Raw genomic sequence first — 24,429 nt, forward strand, 5'->3', positions numbered from 1 at the left:
CCAGCAGTCAGGGGAGGGCAGCTAAGCAGTGGAAGAGGTGATCTGGCTTGAAAAGTGCTCAGCTGAAGCTTTTTGATCACTTGATGGCATAACAGTGCCACTGCAGATGGAGAATTGGGACAGTTATGGAATTTTGAGTGCCCTGTTTGCCTTTCCTTGGCAAGGGAAGACGAAGTGGGAAAATGTTATCTGTAAAGCAGAGGGGAATAAACCCAGCACCCAGAAATAAGATCTCTAGTTTGAATTCAGGTGGCTGCACTTGAAATTACCTCTAACAGCCTGGCTGCTGATTGCTACTATTCATAAAGAATGCTTTGTTTTAGTTCTGAAAGATCCCAGAGCAACTTCTCTGCCTTGACTTTCCTCTGAATTGCTAAAATATTATGGTTTGGGTTTTTTTTTTGTCTCTTGACCCTGTCCTCCTACTCGCCTCTTTCAACATTTATTTAGCTACATTCAAAGGGATAGTAAGGAAGTAGTTATGTGTCCATATTTCACATGGTCACAGCACTTCTTTAAAGTGCCTTCCTTAGGCCTTGGGAGGAGTCCGCTGATGGAGGAAGGTTAGTTGCCTGAAGGTTAGATGATGTGTGAGCATTACTACCAGGGCACAAGGAGCAACTCAAAGGCATAGTGACAATTTTATCTGACTTCTTTTCGATTCATGGCATGTCCTTCTGGATACCCCAGTCATGTCAACGAATCACATGGCAATCAGCTTGGATTCTTCCTCAGGCAGGTGAATGTCAGACTGAGCCTGTCTGAAATGCAAATGATGCTGCTGTGATCTGTACCTTTGCTGTCTGAGGTGTGCAGTGGGGCACAGCACTTGTGACTACACCTTGTGCTATCTGGAGAGCTCAAAGGGCAGCAGAACAGGACAGATGCAGCCATCCTCTCTGCTACCTTTGCAGCCCATTACTTACCATCTGGGCTCCTCAGCCCAGTGCCCTTCAAAGCCGCTGCTGACCTCTGCTTTCAAAATGAGCTCTGACATGGTCCCTTGTTAGGCTGGGATGATCTATAAAGCCTGACATTTCGTAGGGATCTCCCTGTACTGTATTTCTGCGCTTGAGATCGCGAAGATTGTTGTGCTGGGCCTCAGCAGTTGAGCTGATAAGGTCTTCTTCAAGAATGACCCCCTCGCCTCCTTTTTTTTATTTTAACTATGTTTCCTTTTTTGTCTGAAACATCTAAGATCTGTTGACCTTCAAGTTACAGTGATGCTTATCTTTTCATTGGGAAGGGAAGAGCTTGATTACAGTTAGGATCTTGGTTGCTTGGACTGGTATTTAAGGCTACATTTCTTTCTCCTTCCTGATTTTTAAGAGACTGTTCAATTTACTGTTATTTGTAGTCCTTGATTGAAGTTGTAGTATAGTCTAGATCAATAGAGATGGGCTTTCAAATGGACAGTAAATTGTAAATCCTGCAATAACAATGCATTACTCTGTCCTAGGAAAATACCTGTTAGCTTCACTGTCATTTAATGACATTCTTATTTTGGCTGTCGAATCCCAGCTATCCAGATCCCATGTATATTTTTAATCAGATGTACTTTTGGGAGCTTAGCAATAGTGACATTAATCACAGTGCTGACAATGTTTAATGATTTGACTAGGGCATCCTTTGATGCTGTATAGTGTTAACGATAGCAATAATAAACTTTGCAGTTGACCACATCATTTGCCTTTAAGGATCATTTCAGATAACAAAAAAAAAAAAAAAAAAAAAAAAGAGATCTGTTGTGCAAGATCTGGTTGCTCACACACAAAACCACATTTTTTCTTCCCAGTAGAGAAGTTGTTCATTGCTAGGACACCAGCAGTTTCTCTTATCACAAGGATATGTTGTTGATAATGCCTGTAGAATGCCCAGTATTCCTAGGTACATACTGTGAATAATCAAAATCAGAGAAATGTCTTTATTCTGAGCCAGGTAGAATTACAATAGGAAATATAAATGCAACTGCCTGTTTAATGCTCTGGCTTCATTGGTTCCAAAACTTTTAAGATCTCTTCTTTTTTTGCCTGCATTTTCATTTGCATTCTGTCACTGGATTGCCTATGAGTTGTCAGGTAAACTTGCTGCCTAAAATGCTTTTAATATGATTAAAATTACTGATATTAAGATATGCCCCATTTTGTGCTTTCTGATTGCATATTGTGTTACCAACACAAAGACTTCTGCTTAATTACAAGCTAAGCACTAAGTGACATATATTGGCAAGACATCTTGTGTGTTTTTTTAAAACCTTTCAGACTACCAACGTGTTTTCTGAATAATGGCAGTGTGGGGTTAGGAATAACCTTACAGCTGTTCAGAAGTTATGAAAAAATGCTCCACACACCAGCATTAGGCTATGACTGAGCCTGGTTAATAGATTGGCTGTGATCATGAGTAGTTACAGTAAGATGGAATATCTGGAATATTGTTCAGTAACCTGAACTGAAAAATTAAAGAGTTTGCATCTGTTTGATGGGAGAGATCAGAAAGACTGTTATTACAAGAATACTGTTCTGCCTATACTGCTTCAGGAAATGCTCCTGACTCTTCTATAGTAATATGCTTTATGAAACACCCTTAGAAACGATCAGTTCTCCCCAGCATCAGCACTGCTACTTAGGGGTTAAAATCAAGAAGAACTGACTGGCTAGAATCTGGTTTCTATGCGTTACTCTGGAAAGTGGAAAGGCTAGACTTTTTATCAGATTAAGCTGAGTTCAAGTACAATCTTGAGGATTAAGGGGTTTTCCATCAGAACATTAAATATTAAAGACAGGCAATTTTACCTTGTTCTTGTATTATTCCATTTCTATTTTTCTCATTCAGTATTAAGGTGAATTCTAAGAATTCCTGTTGTTTACTGCACTAGCACTCCGATTTAGCAGAGAGAACAGCGAGAATGTAAAATGTTTCCGTGTCTGCTTAAAGTCCAGATTTCATTTGGTACTTTGTTTTTGTTGCTAGAACATAAGAACTTGTATTTATGACTCTTGTTTTTCAGCACCTTCCAGATGGCTCTGCCCCAAGTGCACATGCTGAATTTTATCTTCTGCCAGATCCTTCTGAGGTCAGTGGAAGGAAAACAAGAACAGCTCCAAAAAGCTCTGACCCTACTTACAATGAAATTGTAAGTACCATTCACTTTTGTCCACCGTTTCTTGTTTGATTTTCTTTGCCCATTCTTGAAATAAAATAGTAGAGCATTTATCACTGTTGCAATGAGTATGATCAAACAGAAAGAACATATAAACTGAACCACAAATGGGGACAGTCCTCTGCTTTACATCTTTCTCAGAAGTGAAACGGTCTCTTGATGTCTCTCTTTTCAGGAAAGCAGTTGGATTATTCTTACACCATAACCACAGCTACATGTTAGCCCAATGTAACCAAGAATCATTGCACCAAAACCTAGGCTGTTTTCATAGCAGATTTATACAATAACATAAAAAGTACTAATTGAACAGGTGCTGTTATTCAAATTCACATTTGAAAGTAGACAACCAAATTGGTTGTCACTATCCTAAATTATAACACAGTAGTAAATAGTCAAGTTCTTTTTACATCAAAATGCTAGCAGTTCACAGCCATATATAATTATTTTACATACCACTGAAGCGCTCAATGTCTCTTGGGTGAAAAGAAACATTTGTATGGAGAAACATTTACAAATGGGAAGTGGCATAAACTGTGTTCTTTTTTAAGGGCAGATGAGATTCAAACAGTAGGTGGAATTGGAGTTTATAATTATTACATGTAACAAATCTCCTAAAGATCTCAAAGCAATTTAGAAATGCTCTTTGAGCAGGCTTAAAGGAGAAGACATGGAAAATGTTACCACTCCACCCTGTTTCATAGATAAGGTATGTTGAAGTTAGTCAGCTGAACCTAAGTGTCCTTATCACCTAGTTTCCCATCCTGGGGTTTTAATATTTTTTCCCTTTCTTTTCCTGTGTCTGTTTGATTAAAAAAGATGACTTCCAGTTCATCTGTAAGTAGGCTTCTCGAGTAGTATTGCTGCTAACAGCTGAGACAGATTTCCCTGCTTTTGGTACTGCAGTGGAATAACAGGCAACTAGGCTTTATTTTTCTGTTCTTTCCTTTTTTTTGCAATCTAAGAGACAGTGGGATGAGTCTCATTGACCTGTCTAAAGAAATTCCTTTACATCTGAAGAAGATTTTAAACAAAGAAATATAATATGATTATATAATAACATTCATTGTAAATATCCAAAATGGACTACAGACAAGAACCAGCCAGCAACACTGGAAGATGATTAATTACCTTTCTAATTATTAGATCAAGTTGAATGCAAGAAAATCCAAAACCCTGTCTGCATTCAGACAGCAGTCACTGGGAGGAGATTTAGTTGTGGTTAATGAACATTGCATTGCTGTTAAAAGAAATGCCATGAAAACTTTAATATCCTCTATTCGTAACTTACAACCTTCTTCACAGATGCTCAATCTTTTTCACCAGGAACTGCTAATCACAGTGGGGACATATGGTTCCATTGAACATGGACATTTCAAACCCAACGCTTGTGCTGTTCACAGCTCTGTTCTTCCATATGTGATGTCATTTTGTATGCATTTTCTGTCCAAGCCTGGTAGACTGAGGCAGAAGCCACCCCAGGGAAGAAAAGCTACTAAAAATATGTCAGCTGTCTTTTAAGTTATTTAGTGTCCAAAACACTGTGTACAGAAATTCACTAGCCTTTTTTATGAGTTCATAAGTTTTTATTAAAGCCAAATAGCTGGAAGGAAGCTGTATATTAATTTCTCTCTGTCTTTGAGACTAAGAAAATTCTGAAATGTGCTTCTCTTGGGTATTTTTGTTTTTAGGTTTGTACTTTTCTTGCTTATGACTGCCTACAGCAAATTATCAGCCTTGCAAAGTGCATTTTATTTTTGATTTTTACTCGTGTGAGAGTAAAGATGTGAAAGTCCAGGAGGGCTGACAATAGGATGAACTATACCAAATGTTTTGGAGTTGCTTTTAAAAAGCACTCTTTTTTTTTTTTTTCCTTTATACCTTTACTTAGATTTTGTAGTTTGTTGCATTCACACTGGTATAACCATCAAAAAATAATGGTTGAGAAGAGGAGGAGAAAGAACACAGAATAATGGAATGCAGTGTAAAGAGAAAAAGAATAACATGCCTGCTTATAGACCACAGTTAGGAACAAATAAGAGTAACTCAAGAGAATGCAAAGTAGTTTAGTGAAAAGTAAGAAAGTATAAAAATTGAAAATAAATCTGAGTAATTTAAGTTTAAATTCTTTCCAAGAAAAGCCACAATGACCAGAACCAGCAGCAGTGGGGTCTTGCTCATATGTATAACATTTGCCCTGAGACACGCTTCAAGGTCTCACTTGTCTTCAGTTTGTCTCCCGAGTGCCTGCATGTATGCGCACCCATTAAATGCTCAAACCTCCAAGAGAAAACAAAGTGTGCATTGCCATAATGAAGCCAGAACAAGAGCAAACTCTCTCCATCCTGCCCTTGGGGTGTGGCCAAGTGTGAGCAAATATACCTGGGCCATACCAGTCTGTGTTATTGCAGTTGCTCTCGGAGCAGAGGGGACACTGACCTGCAACAACCAGAATAGCCCCAACAAGCCTGGGGGAGAGGGAGGAGGGGAGCTGCACCAGGAGCTACAGCCGATCCCTCCAGCATCGTGCATCAAAGCTAATTTGGACAATTAAGAGCAAATCTAGGAACTGTGCCATGACTACCTAAGGAGAAGCAACTGTCCTGCATTTACAATTAAAATGTCATTAGACTCCTGTAGGTCAGCAGTGCTTCTCTATTTGGAGCTAACCAAATTCCAGCCCGAACTGTCCCACTTGATTTCCAGCCCTAATATATCCACTTGAATTCCAGCCCTAACTGTCCCACTGATTTGCTGCATGGCCATGTATAATTCGCTTCCATTTAATCTAGCTGTAAAAATGGGAGGCAAAGATTCTTACTACACAATCATTTCAGGATTTAACTGTTCTAATTGATTATGAAATTCTGGCAGGTGATATTTGTTTTATTCACCTATTAATTCAGCCATCTCCAGATCTTTCTTCTGTCCCTACATCCTGATGATACATACCTTGCTCCAGCTGAATTTGCAATACCATTTTAGAAACAGTTTATTGGGATCATTTGGAAGTCACCCACCCTGCACTGTAAGGTCTGCCACGGCACAAAGCTTAAAGCCTCTTTTTGTCCAAAAATTGAAAGTTCATTACCTCGGTTCACACACCTGTTATGGTCCACTATACTGAAGATTCCTTAGCTCTTAAAACTTACATATGTACTTTTTAGTGATTTAAAGCAAGAGCTCAAGATGATATCTTTAATGTATTGGCAAAGAAACAAGGCACCTTTCTACGGTAACATTAGTATCACTTCAGTAATCAAATCATAGATTTATTGTAAATGAAATTATAGCTTACTGTGCCTGTCCTCGCTATTCAGATTTCTTCCATCATTTCACTGAGATTTTGCTGGGGAGATGTCATTGGAGGACAGAAAAGCTGGAATTTTTAATTCACATACCATATGGTGAAATAGGCACAGTAAACATCAAAACTGAAAAGCACCAGGTGCAACTTTTGTGACAGCAGTTCCAAACTATGATTTCCAAAGGTTTCTAAAGGGAAAAGTCAATGTTGTTCCCTGGTAAGACCTTTCTAGAAAAAGCCAGTTAAAAAGAGAGTCGGGGACAATTTTTCTTTCCCGCACAACCTGTGGCAGTGGATGTTCATCCCCACAGCACTGATTATCCCCCCACACCAGAGAGCTTGGTGTCCTGTCTCTTTGGTGCTCATTGTGACATCCCTGCAGCTTTCAGTGCAAACAAAATCACCCTGTAGTCCCACAGGGGCAGTTGAGGCCAGCTAAGGTTGTCTGGGAGAACCAACAATTTTGTGTGTCCTGGGTCCACCCATGAAGTTCAGAACCACCTTTCTGTTGCCACTCAACATGAGGAACATTGCTGGCACTGAGCCTTTATATCCTTGTCTGAAGGACATCTCCCATGGACATTTCTGCTTCTTATAACTGGAGGTACAGAGAGGACTCAGCAGTCCAGCCTGTGGAGGTCTGAGCTAGAGAGGGCTCAGTCTGACTTTTCTTTTCCTCAGCAGTGCCATATGTATAGACTGCATTCAGATTGCACAGTAAATCCAAGTAGGTTGCATGGCAAACACCTTTTAGGCAGTTTCAATTTCCCATTCTCCTGAAGTGACAGTATGTCACTGCATTTGCTTTTTAAACTGCAAAGAAAGATTAAAATTTAAAGCATTTTTCATTGCAACTAAAATAGCAAAAACATTTCCAACCATACAAATTTTAGATTAAATGTACTTGTCTCACAAAGCTTACCTTTCAGGCCTGAAACTAGCTGAGAGCATTCTTTCACATTTTATCAACCCACATGCAGTTCACTCAGCAGTTTTTGATTAATGCAGGGACTGAAACATAGGAATCTGTTCTGAATGCAGCTCATTCTTGTTAGCCTATTACTCCAGATTGTTTTTTTTTCAAAATTCAGAAAATACACCATTCACATCTCATACTTAAGCTTGGTGTATTCTCATAACATTAAGGTAATTTCAAGGATATTTTTAAAACTATAGGCCTTAATAATTTTCTAAAGAGATGCTAAGGAAGCAGTATCATTAAATTTCAGAAGTATTAACAGCAGTTCTCAAGTAACAGAAACATCCAAACTTAGTAGGTTCCACTGGCTAAACTGGATCCAATCTCAGAAGTGTTCCACATCTGCAACTTCTACTGAGTGGGCTAAACTTTCTGTCATATTTAATATTTGATGATTCCATTTAAAAATGCAAGCATTTTTATAATGGGTATATTTGGATACAGTTACATCCAGAATAATGCATAAAGTTATTTGTATTAAAATGATAACATTTATACAGACAATTTTCAAAGGAAAATTATTTTCTTTTTTGTTTGGGTTTGTTGGATGTAGAACAGTTACGAAATTTTATGGAAGTCTTTCTTAGAAGAAATTTTGGTTTTCTTTGGCTTGATCTTTTTTAATTCTGCATGTAGCACAAGACTTAATCACAAGCACAGTACTAAGAAAAATTATGAAGTACTGTACATTGATAGGATGCACCTTTATAAGACATATCAATGCACATTAATGTTGCTTTAAGGCACTATTAAGGAACATGTAACAAATACAATATAGATAGTTTAAAAAACATTGACAGCAAAGCTTTTTTCTGGTTTCTTTCTGATTTTTACAGAAAAGCAATACCATTTAGCAAAGTACCTGCTATGGAAAGATATTTAAAAATTATAATATTCCACCCTTTTACAGAATTACCTTTCTTATGGTTTCATGCTGCTGTTCATCATGAGTATCCTCCACCTGAATCTCTCCTCCAGAAAATTTTCTGCATTATCATTCCATGGTGAACTTCATGGAGGATCTGATATTTCTTCACATTTGAGTTCAAAATTCAGCTTAAGTTAGAGTTCCAGTTTTCAAGGGAAAATTATGTATACTTTTTTTTTTCCCTCAAGCATTGTGCAGCACAGGTTTCAAATTTATTTACAAATGCTAGGTACTCAGCTTTCACAAGCCTAAGCTGGCAGAAACTTTGTTATATAAACTATATCAGGTCAAATATATTTCTGAGGTAAATGCACTAAGTGAATTTGGCTCATGGTTAGTAGTTTATAATTCTGGGCAGCAGTTTAAAGCAGTTACTTCAATACAGCGTTCAGGAAGATGATTACAACTTTGTAATAAGTGTTTTGCCTGTCAACTAGATTCACAAATTCATATTTTTTTTTCTGTTTCACTATATATTATTTCAGGTTGTGTATGACAAAGTCACAGAGCTCAAAGGCCGTGTACTGAAGCTTGTTGTGAAAAGCAAAGGAACATTTGTGGGAGCTGTTAACATTCAGCTGAGCAGTGTCCAGTTAAATGAAGAAAAGTGGTATCCACTGGGAAACAGCATAATTTAAATGTTGTCTAAGATCATTCAATTATTTATCCACTAATGTTTCTTTATCCCATTTCCCACGGTACATTTTGTCTCAGTTGCCCTTGAGAATATGCAGTCATCTGCTGATCAAATGCCTTAACATTTCTAATCATAAGGCTATTGTCTTAAAATTGCTACCATCTTCCTACAACAGCTTGCTGTCAGTGTGCATTTAAGAAATAGCATCCTAAGAACTTGTAGCAGCATGCAGGAAATTCTTATGAAAGCAATTAAATTTTGAGGGGTTTTCATATTACATAGTACTGTAAAAATACTAAATTCTGTACACATCAAAGTGCGGGGCCTCATTCTTTGCCCGTTAATTCCATTGACTGTGTTGAAACAATACTGATAAAGGTGTATTTAATCGGCACCTGCTATGACCCCACCGCATATGATGATTTCACCAGAGAACCATGGGATGGTTCCATGGTTGCCAATACATTTCCGATGTCTAGCAGATTTCATGTTAAATCTTATACAATCAATATGTTTAAAACAAAAACAAATACAAAACTTAAAATCTTTGCACTTTACACATTTTGTGCAGCACATGTTAGTGTGTTTTTAATTTTTTACATAATGTAACATTCAATCCAAGATTTTCATATCTCCATAAGATATGTAATTGTTTCTTTTATTCCAACATCCATGAAGCAAATGTAACTGGTCATTTGTGAGAAGAAAGGAGGGGGTGGAGAAGCTAATATTCACCAATAAATAAAATATATTAAATGTGAACTTTCACTGTGGTATTTATTTAAGATCATGATATAAAGCATCTTTGTTCACCAGTCTTACTGCATTGCATTCCTATGCTGCATAAGGGGATCAAGTCAATACATGCACTGACCTCAGGGCTATAAAATGTATATATACATCTTAAACTATGAATGTGAGTGGTTACTTTGAATTCACTGAGGCTAATTATGGGCTCTGTTCTTCAAAGCATTTTTACCTAAACTAAGGAAGTACTTAAACAGACCTTCAAACATTAAGCATATGAGCAGCCATAATGAACTGTCCATTATTGACAACTTCTTACACACACATAGCTGACCAGGACTACATATACCTTTCTAGGACAAAAGCACATTTTTAAGGCACAGGAGATTTGTATGATGATTTGATGATTTCTGATCTGATCTGCTGTAAAATTTCGAGTTACCATATACTAAGTAGGTCTGACATTTGTCCTACCAGGTGAGAAAGTGGTCAACAGAGGGATAATAACGCCAGAAGGGGAAGATAATTGTATCCTTCTCCCAAAGGGCACTCACAAATCAGTCTTCAGAAGGTGATATTTTAGAAAGCTCCTGAAGTGGGACTAGGCTTTTTATTTAGGAAACTAAATAAGCTGGAGGTTTTCTTAGCATGAAACCAATTGACTATGTCACTTGGTCAGTTTTTATCTGAGAATAAATTTCCCCAGGCAATCTGGTATATCTAAACTCCTCCTCAGTAAGGGGAGGTGGGGAGAGCTCTGTATATTAATATTATTAGTATTCTTCAGAGCTGAAAAAAGCTATAAAATATTTACCACATGAAAGGGATATTGGCTAGCATACAGGTATAATCACTACAAAGATCAGTAAGTCTAACATTTTAGATTATAGGCTCTCCTGGGTAAGGAATCAAGTGATTTCTCAGTCAAGCACAGAAAACGCATTGAGGCCAGTTTACAATGTTATCAAATTACCTGACCTTACAGGTCAATATTGATTCTAGATTCTTCTTAGTCTACTGTCTTTGTTGCCTTATTATAACTGTAATGTAATTTTCTAATAGTAGTATTTCCTGTTTTATTTCCTAATTGTTATTCACCACATGCCCTCATTTTCCATCTTAGAGCAACATTAAATAGAATAGCATTAAAATGACATTAAATAAAAAGAGCATTAAAATATAATATTATCAGAACTGTCTGCAAATACTGTTTGTGTTAAAGAAAGAAACCTATCAATACAACACCCTTAAAAAAAAAAAAAAGAGCACATTTGTTTGAGTAACAAATCTGCAATTAACTGGGTAGATATAGCCCTATGGAAACTCAACAATACTTCCATTTTGTAAGGAAGATGGCAAAACCGTGTCTTATGGGCAAGTTCTACATTGATAGCTATGTCAGGCAAGAAGTTGTGGTCAAGAGCTCTTAAATCACAGAATCAACCCTTGCCTTTTCTAAAATGATTCTAGTTCACGTCAAAGCATCGTGCTTCCTATTTCCTGAGTTCACAGTAAGATGTATCCTGAGCTCCCTGCTGCTATGAGGAACATAGCCCTTTACAAATCAGTCCCTGAATTATTTGTCTTTTTTCAGCAGCAGGAGGTTCAAGACTAAGCCAAGAAAAGGTACGGATATTTACATCTGACTTTTTATCATTTTAAGAGCTGGTTATTTTCCCCAAATCTATTTTTCCAGGTAGGAAAGTTACAGTGGACATTAGAGAGATATAGCCCAATCAGAAGCTGCTGTTATAAATTTAAAGGGTACATTGTACGTGCAATTTTTCTTGTACCCTTGGAAAGTTAAATGGTAAGAAATTTTGTCCAATATAAATAAAAGTATCAATGTAATATGTTCATAATTTTTCAGTTTCAGATCATAATGCTAGACTATTATTCTCACTCGGTAATTAATCATAATTTTGAAATTAGCTGCAAATGAAATTAACAACTGAATTTTAAAAATGTCAAAAAATGTTCAGTCTTTATGAATTAGTTCTAAATAATGGTAAGGCCATTACTTATTCAGGATACCATTTACTTACACAAGAATTCTCATTAGCTTAATAAAATCATTAAGAATGTGCCACTCTGGAAGTCAGACCACTAAGTTGTTGCAAACCTAGTGATGCTTTATTGAGTAGGGTGTGATCCTTCAGAAGAAGCGATACTGCAGAGCATCATTAATAGTACCAAACATGAACAAACAACGATGCAGGTTTGAGATTGGCACCATCTTTGGACAACAGGGGAATGTTCCGGTAACCTGTAAATACAATGATACTATATTAGTGTATTAACCGCAAACACGAAGATGTGTTAGAGTGTTTTTATGATCTACCATGCAAATAATGCATAGTTTATAATTCTCTAAATAACTCTTTAAAATAAACTGAAATTATATAGAACTCAAATCGGATTTCTACTTATTTTCTCCTCTACATATACATTATTTAATTTCTGACATTTTTAGACACAGAGAGAAAAATGCCGGTGTCTTTCAAGATGTGGTGTTTTTTCAAACTGAAGACTTTTAGCCCAGTGAAACACAGGGAGAGTGTACATTTTAACATCCAAAGATGATGTGTGCTGCACATATTGTTCTGATGGCAAACTAAAGAACTTGTAATTGAACAGTGACAGTGGCTTAGAGAAGAATGGCATTGCAGCAGTAACACGCTGGCCAGCTGAGACAGGAATAAAGTGTAGTATAAGATCTTCTACCATGACATCTTAAGTCTATTAAGGATCTCCTTTTACATATGAGTGATTCCCAGTACCAGACATAAGGCATGCTTTAGAAACTACATGTTGTTGAATAATTTGGAGAAACTACAGTACTTAACGTCAAGCTTAATTAACTTACCTCCAAACCCCCAAACCTCTATTGTTTTATACGACTGTAAATGTCCATTGTTCCATAATATTAAACAATGACACTTTTTATTTTAAAGAATGTTCTGTGGTTTATCTGTGTATGTAAAACTGCAGTTATATAAGTATCTGTTACGAATAAGTACATTCAGAACTGCAGTTTTCAAAATCCTTCTTTAGGTGTGTCTGGATGTGTGTGTAGTCTTTGGGACCCTCATTTATCTGGGTTTGAATTTTCTTGATTCTTTTACATGACATAAAAGCTCACCTGGCATCTAAGGTTCAGCTTCTGGGCAGCCAATATTAAAGCTGAGTCCAGGCAATATACATTTGAGATCAACTTTTAGAGCATGCGCACAGTATGTTGAAGATTGGGTTTATTTCCTATCCAAAGATACGCTTCAACAAATAAGACTCATTTAAAGAAAGTATTCTAGCTCCTAACTACAAAACATTCTACAAAGTATCCTGACAGAAGGAAAACCTCTTTAATATTGAAATTGTTCAAATTTGTATGAAATAATTAACTACTCATTCACTGAGTGATAGCAGTAATAACTGAATTCTTGTCCTGTGTTAGTATTCTACATAACATACTCTTTGTATGTTATATATATATATGTATATATAAGGACAGGGACTGTAAGCCAGGACGCCCCTCCTCTTGCCTTTAACCCCCCAGCTAGAGATTTATTCTCACCTTCAGCCCTTCTGAATATACCTACTTAATCATTGTGTGAAAAATCAAATACTGCTACAGGTGGGCAGCAAGCATTCTTCCCCACTATAATCTACAACTGAGTTGAGAGCCCGCTGCTGGGGAGAGAAAGGAAGGGATATATACATTTGAATCCCTTCAAGAGAAAATCCAGGGGAGGGTAGCAATGGCATGACTTTGTCCCACTGCCTGCCAAATCAAAAAACAGATGTAAGCACTTAGCTTTTGGAAGCAACTTGCCCTCAGGGGACATCTCAGAGATATGAATCCTAGGGAAGGAGGGACAGTCCTGTAGTACAGATTAAAGCAATCATAGGAGCTGTGAAGAGTAAGATTTAAATCATAACTCACTCTTCAGCTTGGTTAAGATAGTTCTTTCCTAAGAAATTTAGACTGTTGTGACTTCTTCTGTAAGACACATTTTCCCCTTTCACTATTTAGGGCACTTAGATACTTAAAGCAAAACAATGTTTCCAGACCTGGAATCCAGAAGTCTCAACATTAAGCATTGCAATAAATTTTGAAATTACCTGTCAGTTCATCTCTTAGAAGCATTTTATTTAAGCCTCTGGGCATCTTGATGGCATTACCATTTTTTTACATTGTTAAGTGGGGATTAGGCTAATTTGCTTGACACTTTGTAGCTTTTGTACCTACACTTGTTTCCTAGCATTTTTAATTACTCCAGTCAAAATCTGCATGCTCATACTTTTCCAAAATATGAATCTTCCATTTGTGACCAAAATTAATCATACAGGCGCATTAAAGAAACACTGAAAAATTATACCAGCCGCCCCCCAACACCCAAATTGATGGTTTTATAAGCATATATAAGCTTTAAAGTCTGCTATTTAAATTTGTCTCACACATCATGAGTTGGTGTTTGTTTCTTTTTTTCATTATCCTGAAATATTTAAATAAAAGCAAAGTAAAAGGTGATCAGTGTAAAAAATTACGTTGGAGAAAAGCAAGGGTGCTTTAAGAGTAACGTCTTTGTTCTTGTGTAACTCCTTAACCTCATCTAAGAATCACAAACAGCTTTATGACTTCAGAACCTGGAAAGAAAAAGCCATTAAAAGCCCTGTTAAGCTTGATAAAAAAAGGCACAGTGCCTGTTGCCAGCTGCAACATTTTGCCTTCACATCTTCATTCACTAATAAAAGTAGTTTGTTTGTTTTGTCAGAAATAGCTTTGGAAATTCAATATAGTTAAGAGCCATTTTACATAAGCCATTCTCATTGGCCTACTGACTTCTGTGTCTGCTCTTTATGTGCAGCCTATTAATCATGTAAGATTTCAGAAGCTGTACCAGTACAAGAAAAAAACACTACCAAGAAAAATACCATAAATATTTTGCTTAATTTATACTCTTCATTCTCCACTCTGAAAACTTGCAGATAGGTTACCAAAGTTTTTTTGGTGTGTTTTTTTTGTTTTGTTTTAATTTGGCTTGTATTGGGGTTTGGCGCTAAGTAGAAGATGCACAAAACTGTTGCCTTTATATTAGTTCTGACTAATCTCTCTTCCTGTTTCCTATTATAATGAGTTAAAATACCATCTGAACAGTTTCTATCGAGAATGGAATACTGCAGTTGGAATAATTAACTGTTATTAATATTCTTTTGGTTTCTACACCATGGATTTACATTCAGAGACTACAATGACTCTAAAAAAGACGAAGAGTGCAATTTTTCCCAATGGTTATATAATTCTCCTTTAGGAAATAAACATAATGCTGTACTCCATCAATACTACGGTCATGATAAAAGCCTAGAGTGTTGTAGGTTGGTTGAGCTGTTATAGGTGGCTCACATAAAAATATTACCTTTACTCAGGCTCAGCAATGGTAAGGTGTATTGACCAACGAATTCATTTGAAACCAGAGATATCTCATCCTCCACACAGAAGCGTATCAATGCCAGTTCTGGTACTTGGACAGTAAAAGAAAAGGTTTCATCCCATCTAGGGCTTAAAGCTAATGGAAAGAGGAAATACACAATATCAAAATACCATTTCATTTATTCTACTTAATATCTGAATTATTGTGTCTGCTATTACTGGTCTGACCTGGTCAAGATTTGTTCTTTTCCCCTAGATTTCTGTACCCATTTAAATAAATTACACTTCCACTGACTTCAGTGATATATAAGTCACATTTTTTTTATAGATTATGGAGTTAAAACTGTCAGAGGGGAGCTCTCAGAATGTAGCAAATATGGAAAGCTTGGGACTTGCCTACAGTATGCAGGCCAGCACCTTCTAAGGATTTGTCATGTATTAGCTACATAATAATGTAAATCAAAAGCCTAATAAAGTTGCTGTCATCTATTAGAAGAGAACAAAATGGGACAGCACTAGCCAGGTTAAGAACTTCTGCTCAACTTAATTTTTTCTATAACCATATCAGTTTCATGTTTTGCCAAAGTATCTCCTTTCACAGTGTTGAAAATGAGGCAGTAGCTAAATAAATTAAGGTAGTAAAGTGATCACTTGACTAAAGATACAAAAAAGAAGTTGTGGAACAGGAGGGCAGTGCTTTATCTTGAACAATGTTCATACAGAAAGAAATTAAATTCAGGGGCCGATTTAAAACAGCAGCCATTTAAAAAAGAAGAAAGGAAAAATAAAAGACAAAGACACAGAAGAAGGGAGCTCACAGGGAACTTTTAGTCTGAGCATCAAGAAGATCCATATGATAAAGTTAAGGGAATGCTCAAAGACAACTACGGAGTACACACTTTACTTGTCAAGCAATTAAGGGACTAGTTCAACTAGAAATTTCATATGAGCTAAGTGATGAAATCACAGAAATTTCTTCAGTAAAAAATGTCGTTAAATTTACCAATTAGTGTACTGGGTTTGGCTGGGATAGGGTTAATTTTCTTCATACCAACCTGTATGCTGCTGTGTTTCAGATTTGTAACCATAACAGTGTTGATAACACAACAGCGTTTTAGCTATGGCTGAGCAGTGCTCACACAGTGTGAAGGACTTCTCTCTTTCTCACTCTGCAACCCTCCCCTCCCCTCATCCCAGCAAGTAGGCTGGGGTGCATAAGAAGCTGGGAGGAGGCACAACTGGGACAGCTGATCCCAACTGACCAAAGGGGTACCCCAAGCCATATATCATGCTCAGCATAAAAAAGCTGAAGGAAAGAAGGAGGAAGGGAAGATGTTCAGAGTTACAGTGTCTGTCTTCCCAAGTAACGGTAACACATCACATAGTCCTGCTTCCCTGGAAATGGCTAAACACCTGCCTGCCAGTAGGAAGTGGTGAATTAATTCTTTATTTCGCTCTGCTTGTGCGCACAGCTTTTGCATTAACTATTAAACTGTCTTTATCTCAATCCAAGAGCTTTCCTCTCTTTTGCTCTTCTGACTCTCTCCCCAGTCCCACTGGGGGAGATTGGGCTCTGTGAGACTGAGCTGCCACCCAGGGTGAGCTCACAACAGTGAGTAAAGGCAGTGCATTCCATCTTCCTTCACAAGAGTGCTACTAGCTAGGAGTTTGTTCTTCCTTAACCTATTAGTCTACAAAAATGGCACATAGCTTGAACTTTTTGTGTCAGAAGGTTCTAGTCTAGAGAGAAATAATTACAGTGTCTATAAGTACATAATAGCTTCTTGTGATGAAAAAAATGGTAATTCCTTATAAAATATTATTGTGCTTTGTTCGTAGTCAAGAGAATAAGGCATGCTCACCATTGCTTTTTATAACACTAGATCTTTTTTTCATTTGATCTTCTGGCACACCATAAATTTCTATCTGCACTAAGGGGTCAGCTTTGTTAGTCTTCGACAGGTTACTGGGTGGTAACTGATGACCACTGATGAGCTGGAAAATTAAAGTTATAATGCATTGAAATAACTGTAAGAATGAACTTTACATAGTAGCCATAGTAACAAAAACTGTTCCAGAGAAAACTAATATAAGAAGCCTATACCAGCCATAAACTCTTACAAAAATACATATTAAACACAATGAAATTAAGAAGATGGTTCTTACCATTTGATTTAATTCTTGGCTAATTTCATAGAACCATAGAATGGTTTGGTTGGAAAGGAACGTTAAAGATCATTTAGTCCAACCCCCCTGCAATAAGCAGGGACATCTTCAACTAGATTGGGTTGCTTAGAGCCCCATCCAACCTGATCTTCAATGTTTCCATGGATGAGGCATCTACCACCTCTCTGGTCAGCCTGTTTCACCGCCCTCATCATAAAAAAAGCAATAATAATCTGATATCATGCTTCAAAATATAATTTTCACATTTTAAGTTTTTATTCGATAACACCATTAAAATTATATTTGGTTATGATGAAAAATAATACTGGTGGAGAAATCAGTCTCATGATTTTTGCATTTTCTGACATGAAGCTCATGAATTCCTATTAAAGCTGTGTCTAGTGGACTAGCGCTAACACCCACAGTGATGTCAGCATTGTGTTACAGGGTATGTAGCAAACTCTCTCACCTCTGTGCCTTCTCTTTCACAGTAATACATAAAAACTATGCTTTTAGTAGGATCCCTGATGTTTTTCTCCTTAATTTAGTTAGCTATGCGGAAATTTTGCCTCAGACTCCCCTGTAATCTGGCACCCAGCCTAAGAAAGGATTTATGAAAGCCACAGCTTTGTCTGCTTTCTATCTATATTTCAGGACACCTAGGAGATAATAACCATCTGTTCAGTGATATGCTTTTTAGAAATCAATATATGGAATGTATCTAGAGCAATATACAACCCTGAAAATGTAGGTGAAAGATATAGCTGTTATAATCCAGATCTCAGGACTGAGCAAAAATCATTATGTTCTTACTCCCCGGTCAACCACAAAAACAAACAAACAAAAAAATCAAACCCCACAAATTCCACCCTTTGCTTAGATATTTACTGTAACACCTCACTCCAAGAAAAGTTCTAGTCTGAAACAGCAGAACAGTCAGTGGCTTAGCAAACCTTGATGCTGTCCCCTTTCTTTCTAGAAAATAGCTACTGCCTTCACTGGAAAGCTTTGCAAGACACAAACACTGATGGATGGCCCACTTAGAACCAGGAAAGGTTCTTTGACATGCCCTAAATGTCATGACAAAAATTCAGCCACATTGGCCAAGTCTTGCTTCCCGCTCTTAACGCATTGATAGAGCCAGTGGAAGTCTCTCACAGGACAGGAAAAGAGTGAGCTCTTTCCAGCACACTATAACCCCAATCCATAAATCCAATCAATTTTTAAGACCCAAAGTGAAGCAGACATACAGAGAGGGTAGTTTATAACGTGGTAGGCTCAGAAGTTTCCTTATGAGGTACCTTGAGTATTTATATTTCTGCTTCAAAGACTATCTGCTTTTTGTTGATGGGAATTACGGCACATGAGGTTAAGAAGGATATTGAACTCAGTAAAACTGGGCCCTGTGTGATTTTGTGTTCACTTATATTCTTCTTTTCATTCATTCATTCATTCATTCATTCATTCATTCATTCATTCATTCACAGTCAGTCTGAGAGATTTGACCCCTAGATGTTTTATATCTTTGCCCTCTGTTAAGTAATTTCTCCATTCATCGTTAGTAACTCTTCTTTAGCAGAAACTGTTTTCCCTTTGACTCCTGCTCCTGACACTTTTTATCTTCAGCCACCACTCCTGTTTTTTCTGCTGATTCAATGAATGAGACACTCTGTGCCCTACAGTCCCTCAGCTGGTGGGATGTCATTGCTTCTTTGTATCCTGCACTACCCAGCCTGTCTCAGTCTATGTCCTCAGTCTAAAAAGCTGCCTTTCTCTTTTCCAACTTTTTCCAGACTCAGACATTTCCTTCCCTTTGTCAATATTTTTCCCTGTCTCCTGCATTACAGCTGGGGATTTTTCCTCATCTTAATTAATTCCAGCTTTATACAAATAAGGACTAAAATACTTGATGTATATGCATGGGTGCTTGAAATCATCCAGTAATGTCTCTGCATAATTGGAATGCTCACTGTTAGGACTCCAAAAATGTTCTTGATTAGGTACATGCATTATTTAAGTATTTTATAATTGTTATTATCTAATGTTTTATCTCCACTATTTAATTCTCTGAAAGAAACAAAATAGCAATTACATACTGATTTTATGCTTATTAAATAACATTTATGCAAGTAGTATACTTTTTAAACAGAAATAGCACTTTTTCATTGGGAAAAGATAGCTTTCTAACTAGTGAACAATTATAAAACATCTACTTGACCTCAAAAGAAGGATTTTGCTAACCCATTATTTTTAAATGGCATGTATTTCTAATATTTTTAAAAATTAAATCAGATTTTAATTTGGGGAAGTGGACAGAATTCAAAGGCTTATTGGTTCATCCCTCTTTTACACTTATTTATATAATTTTAGCCTGAGAAATAGTCTTCTACGTATGTGTAGAAAGATAACGAAGCTTAAAAGAAGTATAAAGCTTGTTATCTTACCTTTAAACATTTCTATTTGTCAATCACCATTATAGCACATGTAGTATTACTAATACTTAAAGAAAATAACACCAAAAGTGCACATTCAGTTTCTAAGTTTTCAGAGTTCAGTCCCCACAACCGTAACTGACAAGTCCCTTCATCACTGTGTTTGTGACACAGTGCAAGTTGCATTTCTTTACGCAATACTGTGAAAAATCATGTACTTTTACAAACTTGCATAACTTCTGAACATCTATATATTTTTAGCAAACAGAAGTGAATTACAGATGGGAAACCATCCAAGCAGCAGTAGATACTACATGAGAGTTTTAAAATGTTGTTAAAAACCAATATTCAACTTCTCAACAACCAGGAATGAAGTAAACATGAGGAACCAATAAGAGTTAACAAATAGGTCTCAACTACATAACATCTATTTTCACATTTTATGCGACAGACCAACAATTAACTAAGCTTACCGTTATTGACAGAGACATTGGTTTGCTGTATCTTCCCACATTGTGTGGAGTAAATGTTGAATTGTGATTTCTCAAGAATTCTGGTTTCAGAATATAGCCACAACCACCATTGTCTAGGAATTTTCCATTTTGCAATTCCATTTGTACTCCTGGTGTCTGGAAGTTTAAGGCCACTGTAAAATTAAATAAATGTTGGGTTTAGTGATTGGAGCTGATACCATATTATAAAACAGCTGACAGTAATAGTAAAAACAAAAGTAAATGAGATTAAAATATGTGTATCTTTTAAGTCGCATGTAAGATCCTGTTATTTCTCTTAAATTTAGCAGTATTCAATAACGAATGATTCATGCACAAAAGAAGTGCACTATTTAGGACTGCACCATGTTTTAAGGACTACCCTATAGATCTTTTTTACACTGTCATGTGTTGTGTGCTTTCCCTTTTCTTTTAAATTAGATCTCGCAGAATATGAAATGAGAGATCTTTTTTCTCCATAAGAACTAAATTCACGTATTAGTTTCTCTACAGTGGCAAGACCCTGCACGCTGAGCCTGCTGTCAAAGTTCTGATGCAGAAGGCAAGAGCATCGGATTGTAACTAACCTTGGTTATGGTGCAGAATTTGTCACAAAAGTATGTCACCCAGAAGATCAAGAAGCTTTAGTTTAGAGTTAGAATATTCAGTGCAAATACATATAAGTTTATAGAAGTAGAATTTTAAAACTCTTCTTAAATTTATGTGAGCAAGCTCTTTTCAAGCTTAATCCTCCAGTACTGGTGTTTATTGATAGTATACACCTGACAGATTTTCCTTTCCTTGGCAGCTCAAAATATTTTTGGTTTGCTGCAGCAGCAATAATAAAATAACACACTTCTCATCAACAGGATATTGTAATTCATGAGATAAAGCCAACATTGCAATAGACTTCTTTAATGAAATTTTCCCCTGCTCTGGTACATTGGAGCTTCCTGTCACATTCAAAATAGAAAATGCACAAGTCAAATCAGTGAAGTGGTAACATGACATGTGTTAAATAGGAAACGATAAAAAGTCATTTACTTAATGGCTTGGTAGGAAAAAAATGAAGACTTTAAGCAGCACAACTGACTCTTCATAATAACTCAAGAAGAGGACCTTATTACACATTTTTATTAGATAATATGAATGTATTGAATGAACATTTGGAAGAATTCAGAAATCCTTATCTCATGTGAAAATGCAAGAAATTTGGGTCTGTTTCACTGAAAAAAAAATTTGTTTCTTCACTGCTTTGATGATCCTTCTAAAAAAATCCTGTAGTAAATGACACATAGGAACAGATCTGTAGAGTGAAGCAGCTGGTACTATGGACCTAATGTTTGCACTATGTATGTTTTCAGTGAGGTTACTTCAGAAGAGCACTAGCCTGGTCCCATGCCCTCAATACCAATTAGCGGCTGGAATACATCAAGTGCTCCCAGAGTGCATCCTCTATTTCATCTGAAAGGAATCCCATCTGTGCTAGATAACATTGGTCTGCAACAGGAACCAATGTGCAGTAAGTAGGAACGATTGGGAAACTTGCCTAAAAATCACCCAAACCAACAAAAAAATACCACCACCAAAACACAACATGCACTCCTGATTTGAACGAAATGTTAATGTAGATGCAGGCATAGATTCTGTGTCAGTATGCAAAGGAACTTTAAGCTTATTTTACCTTTGACAACAGAAACTAAACTTCAGAATGTTCATATTGCCCATTGCACATCACTGCCTTTTTGAAAGAGGGTAAGTATACTCTTGGTATAGTTTTGCAAGTGGTTCACAAATTGGTTTTTATGACTCAACAAATCACCCAGAAACAGACCGAAACATGGTGTTATATGACCCTTGTTGTATTTTAACACATTGACTCAAGCAGTGCAATGAATGCTACAAAACTGCAACCCTGAGGCCCCTTGAAGCCCAGGTCCTGGCATGATCTACAGATACCCCAAGATCTCTCAGTCCATAGGCAATTACTAGGCCATAGTTTCAGAATATGTGTTTTAGAAAGAGTAACTGGATACAGCAAATCAGTCACAGCTTCAAACAGCAGCTTCCACGTGATGAAACTAATTACGTGATTGTACGTAATGAGACTGTTGCTAAATTTGCTGAGCTTTATAGGCTACTAAGCAGGAAAATCTGATTTAACAACAGAAACAAGCAAAGGAGAATACTTCACATTTTATCTTATTAAGAAAATTACTTTTGCAACACAAGTGAAGGGCAATGTTATTATTGGTTGTTATCTTCAAACATCAATACTATATTTTTACCTAATTTACTTTTACCTTAGAATAAGTTAAAAACACACTGAACAGTAGTTTTAATTTACCTACTGATTTCCCAGTATTGCAAGTTGTAACCCAATTAAGGTAAATTAATGTTAAATTTTGTATTATATTCTCTGAGATGCATACCTCTGCTACAACTGTTTGCAAGGTTCATAACTGCCTGGGGCCTCCTAGGAGAATGCTTTATGGTGTACTGTCGATGCACAGTTTTTCTTTTTAATCAGACGCAGTTATAACCCTTACACTTCTTGAGAAATGGTAAAGTTCATAAATTAAAACCTATGTTTTCCATTGTCTAGCAGTGTGGTCTTAGCAATATCTTTCTGCAAGGAAGACTGAATTTCTATCCAATGTTTCATTTTAGTTTTGCTGAATTCAAGGACAGAACTTGCCAATAACATGCTTTGTACTGTTGTTTTATGAAACAGTAGAAATTTAATGCATGTACAAGGAGAGCTTTAAACTGCTGGTTTCTTTTGGAAAGAAGCCCAGATACGTTTACTATGAAACCATCTGAACAGTACATAATTTTAACGTATGGTTTTCATGGAAAAGTATAGACACCTGAAATTTAGCACTATGTAAGTTAAACTTTCTCCTCAGTCCTTCCATTAAGCACCAAAATCTTTTTAATATTGACATCAAAATCAAAACAGCAGAGCAAAACATGGGCTTAAAGGACAATGTAAGAAAAGGAATTCCTCAGTGTGATTCCTGCATCTGAAATGGATTTAGCCTTTCTGGAACCATGAGGCCAAATCTCCTTCAGATCAGAGTATTTAACACTCAAGTCCTCTTGCAAAGTACCAATGCTGCCATGGCTGTCCCTGTTGGCCCCAGACATAAATAACTTCATATAGCAAATGTGAGTTAGGAAAAAGCCTAGCTCCAAAAGGGTGAAACAATCCATAAATGCCCAGAGGAATACAAAGGTCATATTTCATCCCTATATCACAAGCAGTTAACTGAAGTCAGTCCCACAACTCATTGCAGAACTAACCACAATCTAAGTATTCAAATACAGCACCTTCCATAAGCATGACCATTCAAGACATGAATGATTTTTAGATTGAAAGCAAAAGCTTTTGAAAACCAAAGTGAGTATTGGGGTTCTTAGATCTCTAAATGACTATGGTTTGAAGGCAGTTGAGGAAAACTGCATGTATTTTGTCTGTGATACTGCTTCTCAATTAATGTACCTATTGGGACTTTTAAATTGTCATTATTTTTTACTCTTTCCTTCCTGGCTCTATTAGCTGTATTACAACCCTAAGGTTTAATATATTCTCTGCATTTAAAAGGAAAGATTTTAATGGATTAGTACACATTTGTCACCAATTTTCCCTAAAATGAGTTACTTAATTGTATTTTATGCCATTTAAAATCCATCTCAAAATGTCTGGATTTTATGCAATCTCCAAAAATATCATATGCAAAAAAGCACTCCGTGCCAGTGTTCCCATCTCCATGATTTACTTCACTTCATTTGAGTCTAAAGAGATATAATAAATCACACTTCCAACTCTTTCATCAGTCTTGTTGCCACCCTCTCAGCTCTTTCCAGTTGTCTATATTCTTAAATGGGCCACTCACAATGAACGCAATGCATCTTCTGTGCCTTAGATATCCAAAATTTGGATTGAATTTCACACAGGCTGGGAAATACTATGAAAATAGGACCATATCTTAATGATCTGGCACATTTTATCGTCTATGACATGATCTATGTTATTAGACTTGAAGACACTGCTTTCATTCCACATGAGCACTCCTAGCTGGGTATTGACCATCTATCCTTTCTTCTCATATGCAGGTCACACCTGCAGACAATCCATCACTGCCCAAATT

General features: G+C 36.7%; 2 protein-coding genes across 2 annotated transcripts in view; one reads left to right on the forward strand and one right to left on the reverse strand.

Moving 5' to 3' along the window:
* Positions 1 to 9,770, forward strand: part of PIK3C2G (phosphatidylinositol-4-phosphate 3-kinase catalytic subunit type 2 gamma) — a 208,276-nt gene extending 198,506 nt beyond the window's left edge. The window contains exons 32-33 of the mRNA XM_056342037.1: positions 3,008 to 3,133; positions 8,857 to 9,770. Of these exons, the coding sequence (XP_056198012.1) occupies positions 3,008 to 3,133; positions 8,857 to 9,009 (279 nt within the window). The 3' untranslated portion in view covers positions 9,010 to 9,770. The remainder of the gene's footprint in view (positions 1 to 3,007; positions 3,134 to 8,856) is intronic.
* A 2,168-nt stretch (positions 9,771 to 11,938) lies between these two features.
* PLCZ1 (phospholipase C zeta 1) overlaps positions 11,939 to 24,429 on the reverse strand; it is a 48,319-nt gene continuing 35,828 nt past the window's right edge. Inside the window, exons 10-13 of the mRNA XM_056341496.1 lie at positions 20,258 to 20,430; positions 17,049 to 17,181; positions 15,173 to 15,322; positions 11,939 to 12,021 (exon numbers count right to left, since the gene is read on the reverse strand). Coding sequence (XP_056197471.1) covers positions 11,939 to 12,021; positions 15,173 to 15,322; positions 17,049 to 17,181; positions 20,258 to 20,430 — 539 coding nt within the window. The remainder of the gene's footprint in view (positions 12,022 to 15,172; positions 15,323 to 17,048; positions 17,182 to 20,257; positions 20,431 to 24,429) is intronic.

This window comes from Falco biarmicus, chromosome 5 (genome assembly GCF_023638135.1).
Source record: "Falco biarmicus isolate bFalBia1 chromosome 5, bFalBia1.pri, whole genome shotgun sequence".
Taxonomy (NCBI): domain Eukaryota; kingdom Metazoa; phylum Chordata; class Aves; order Falconiformes; family Falconidae; genus Falco; species Falco biarmicus.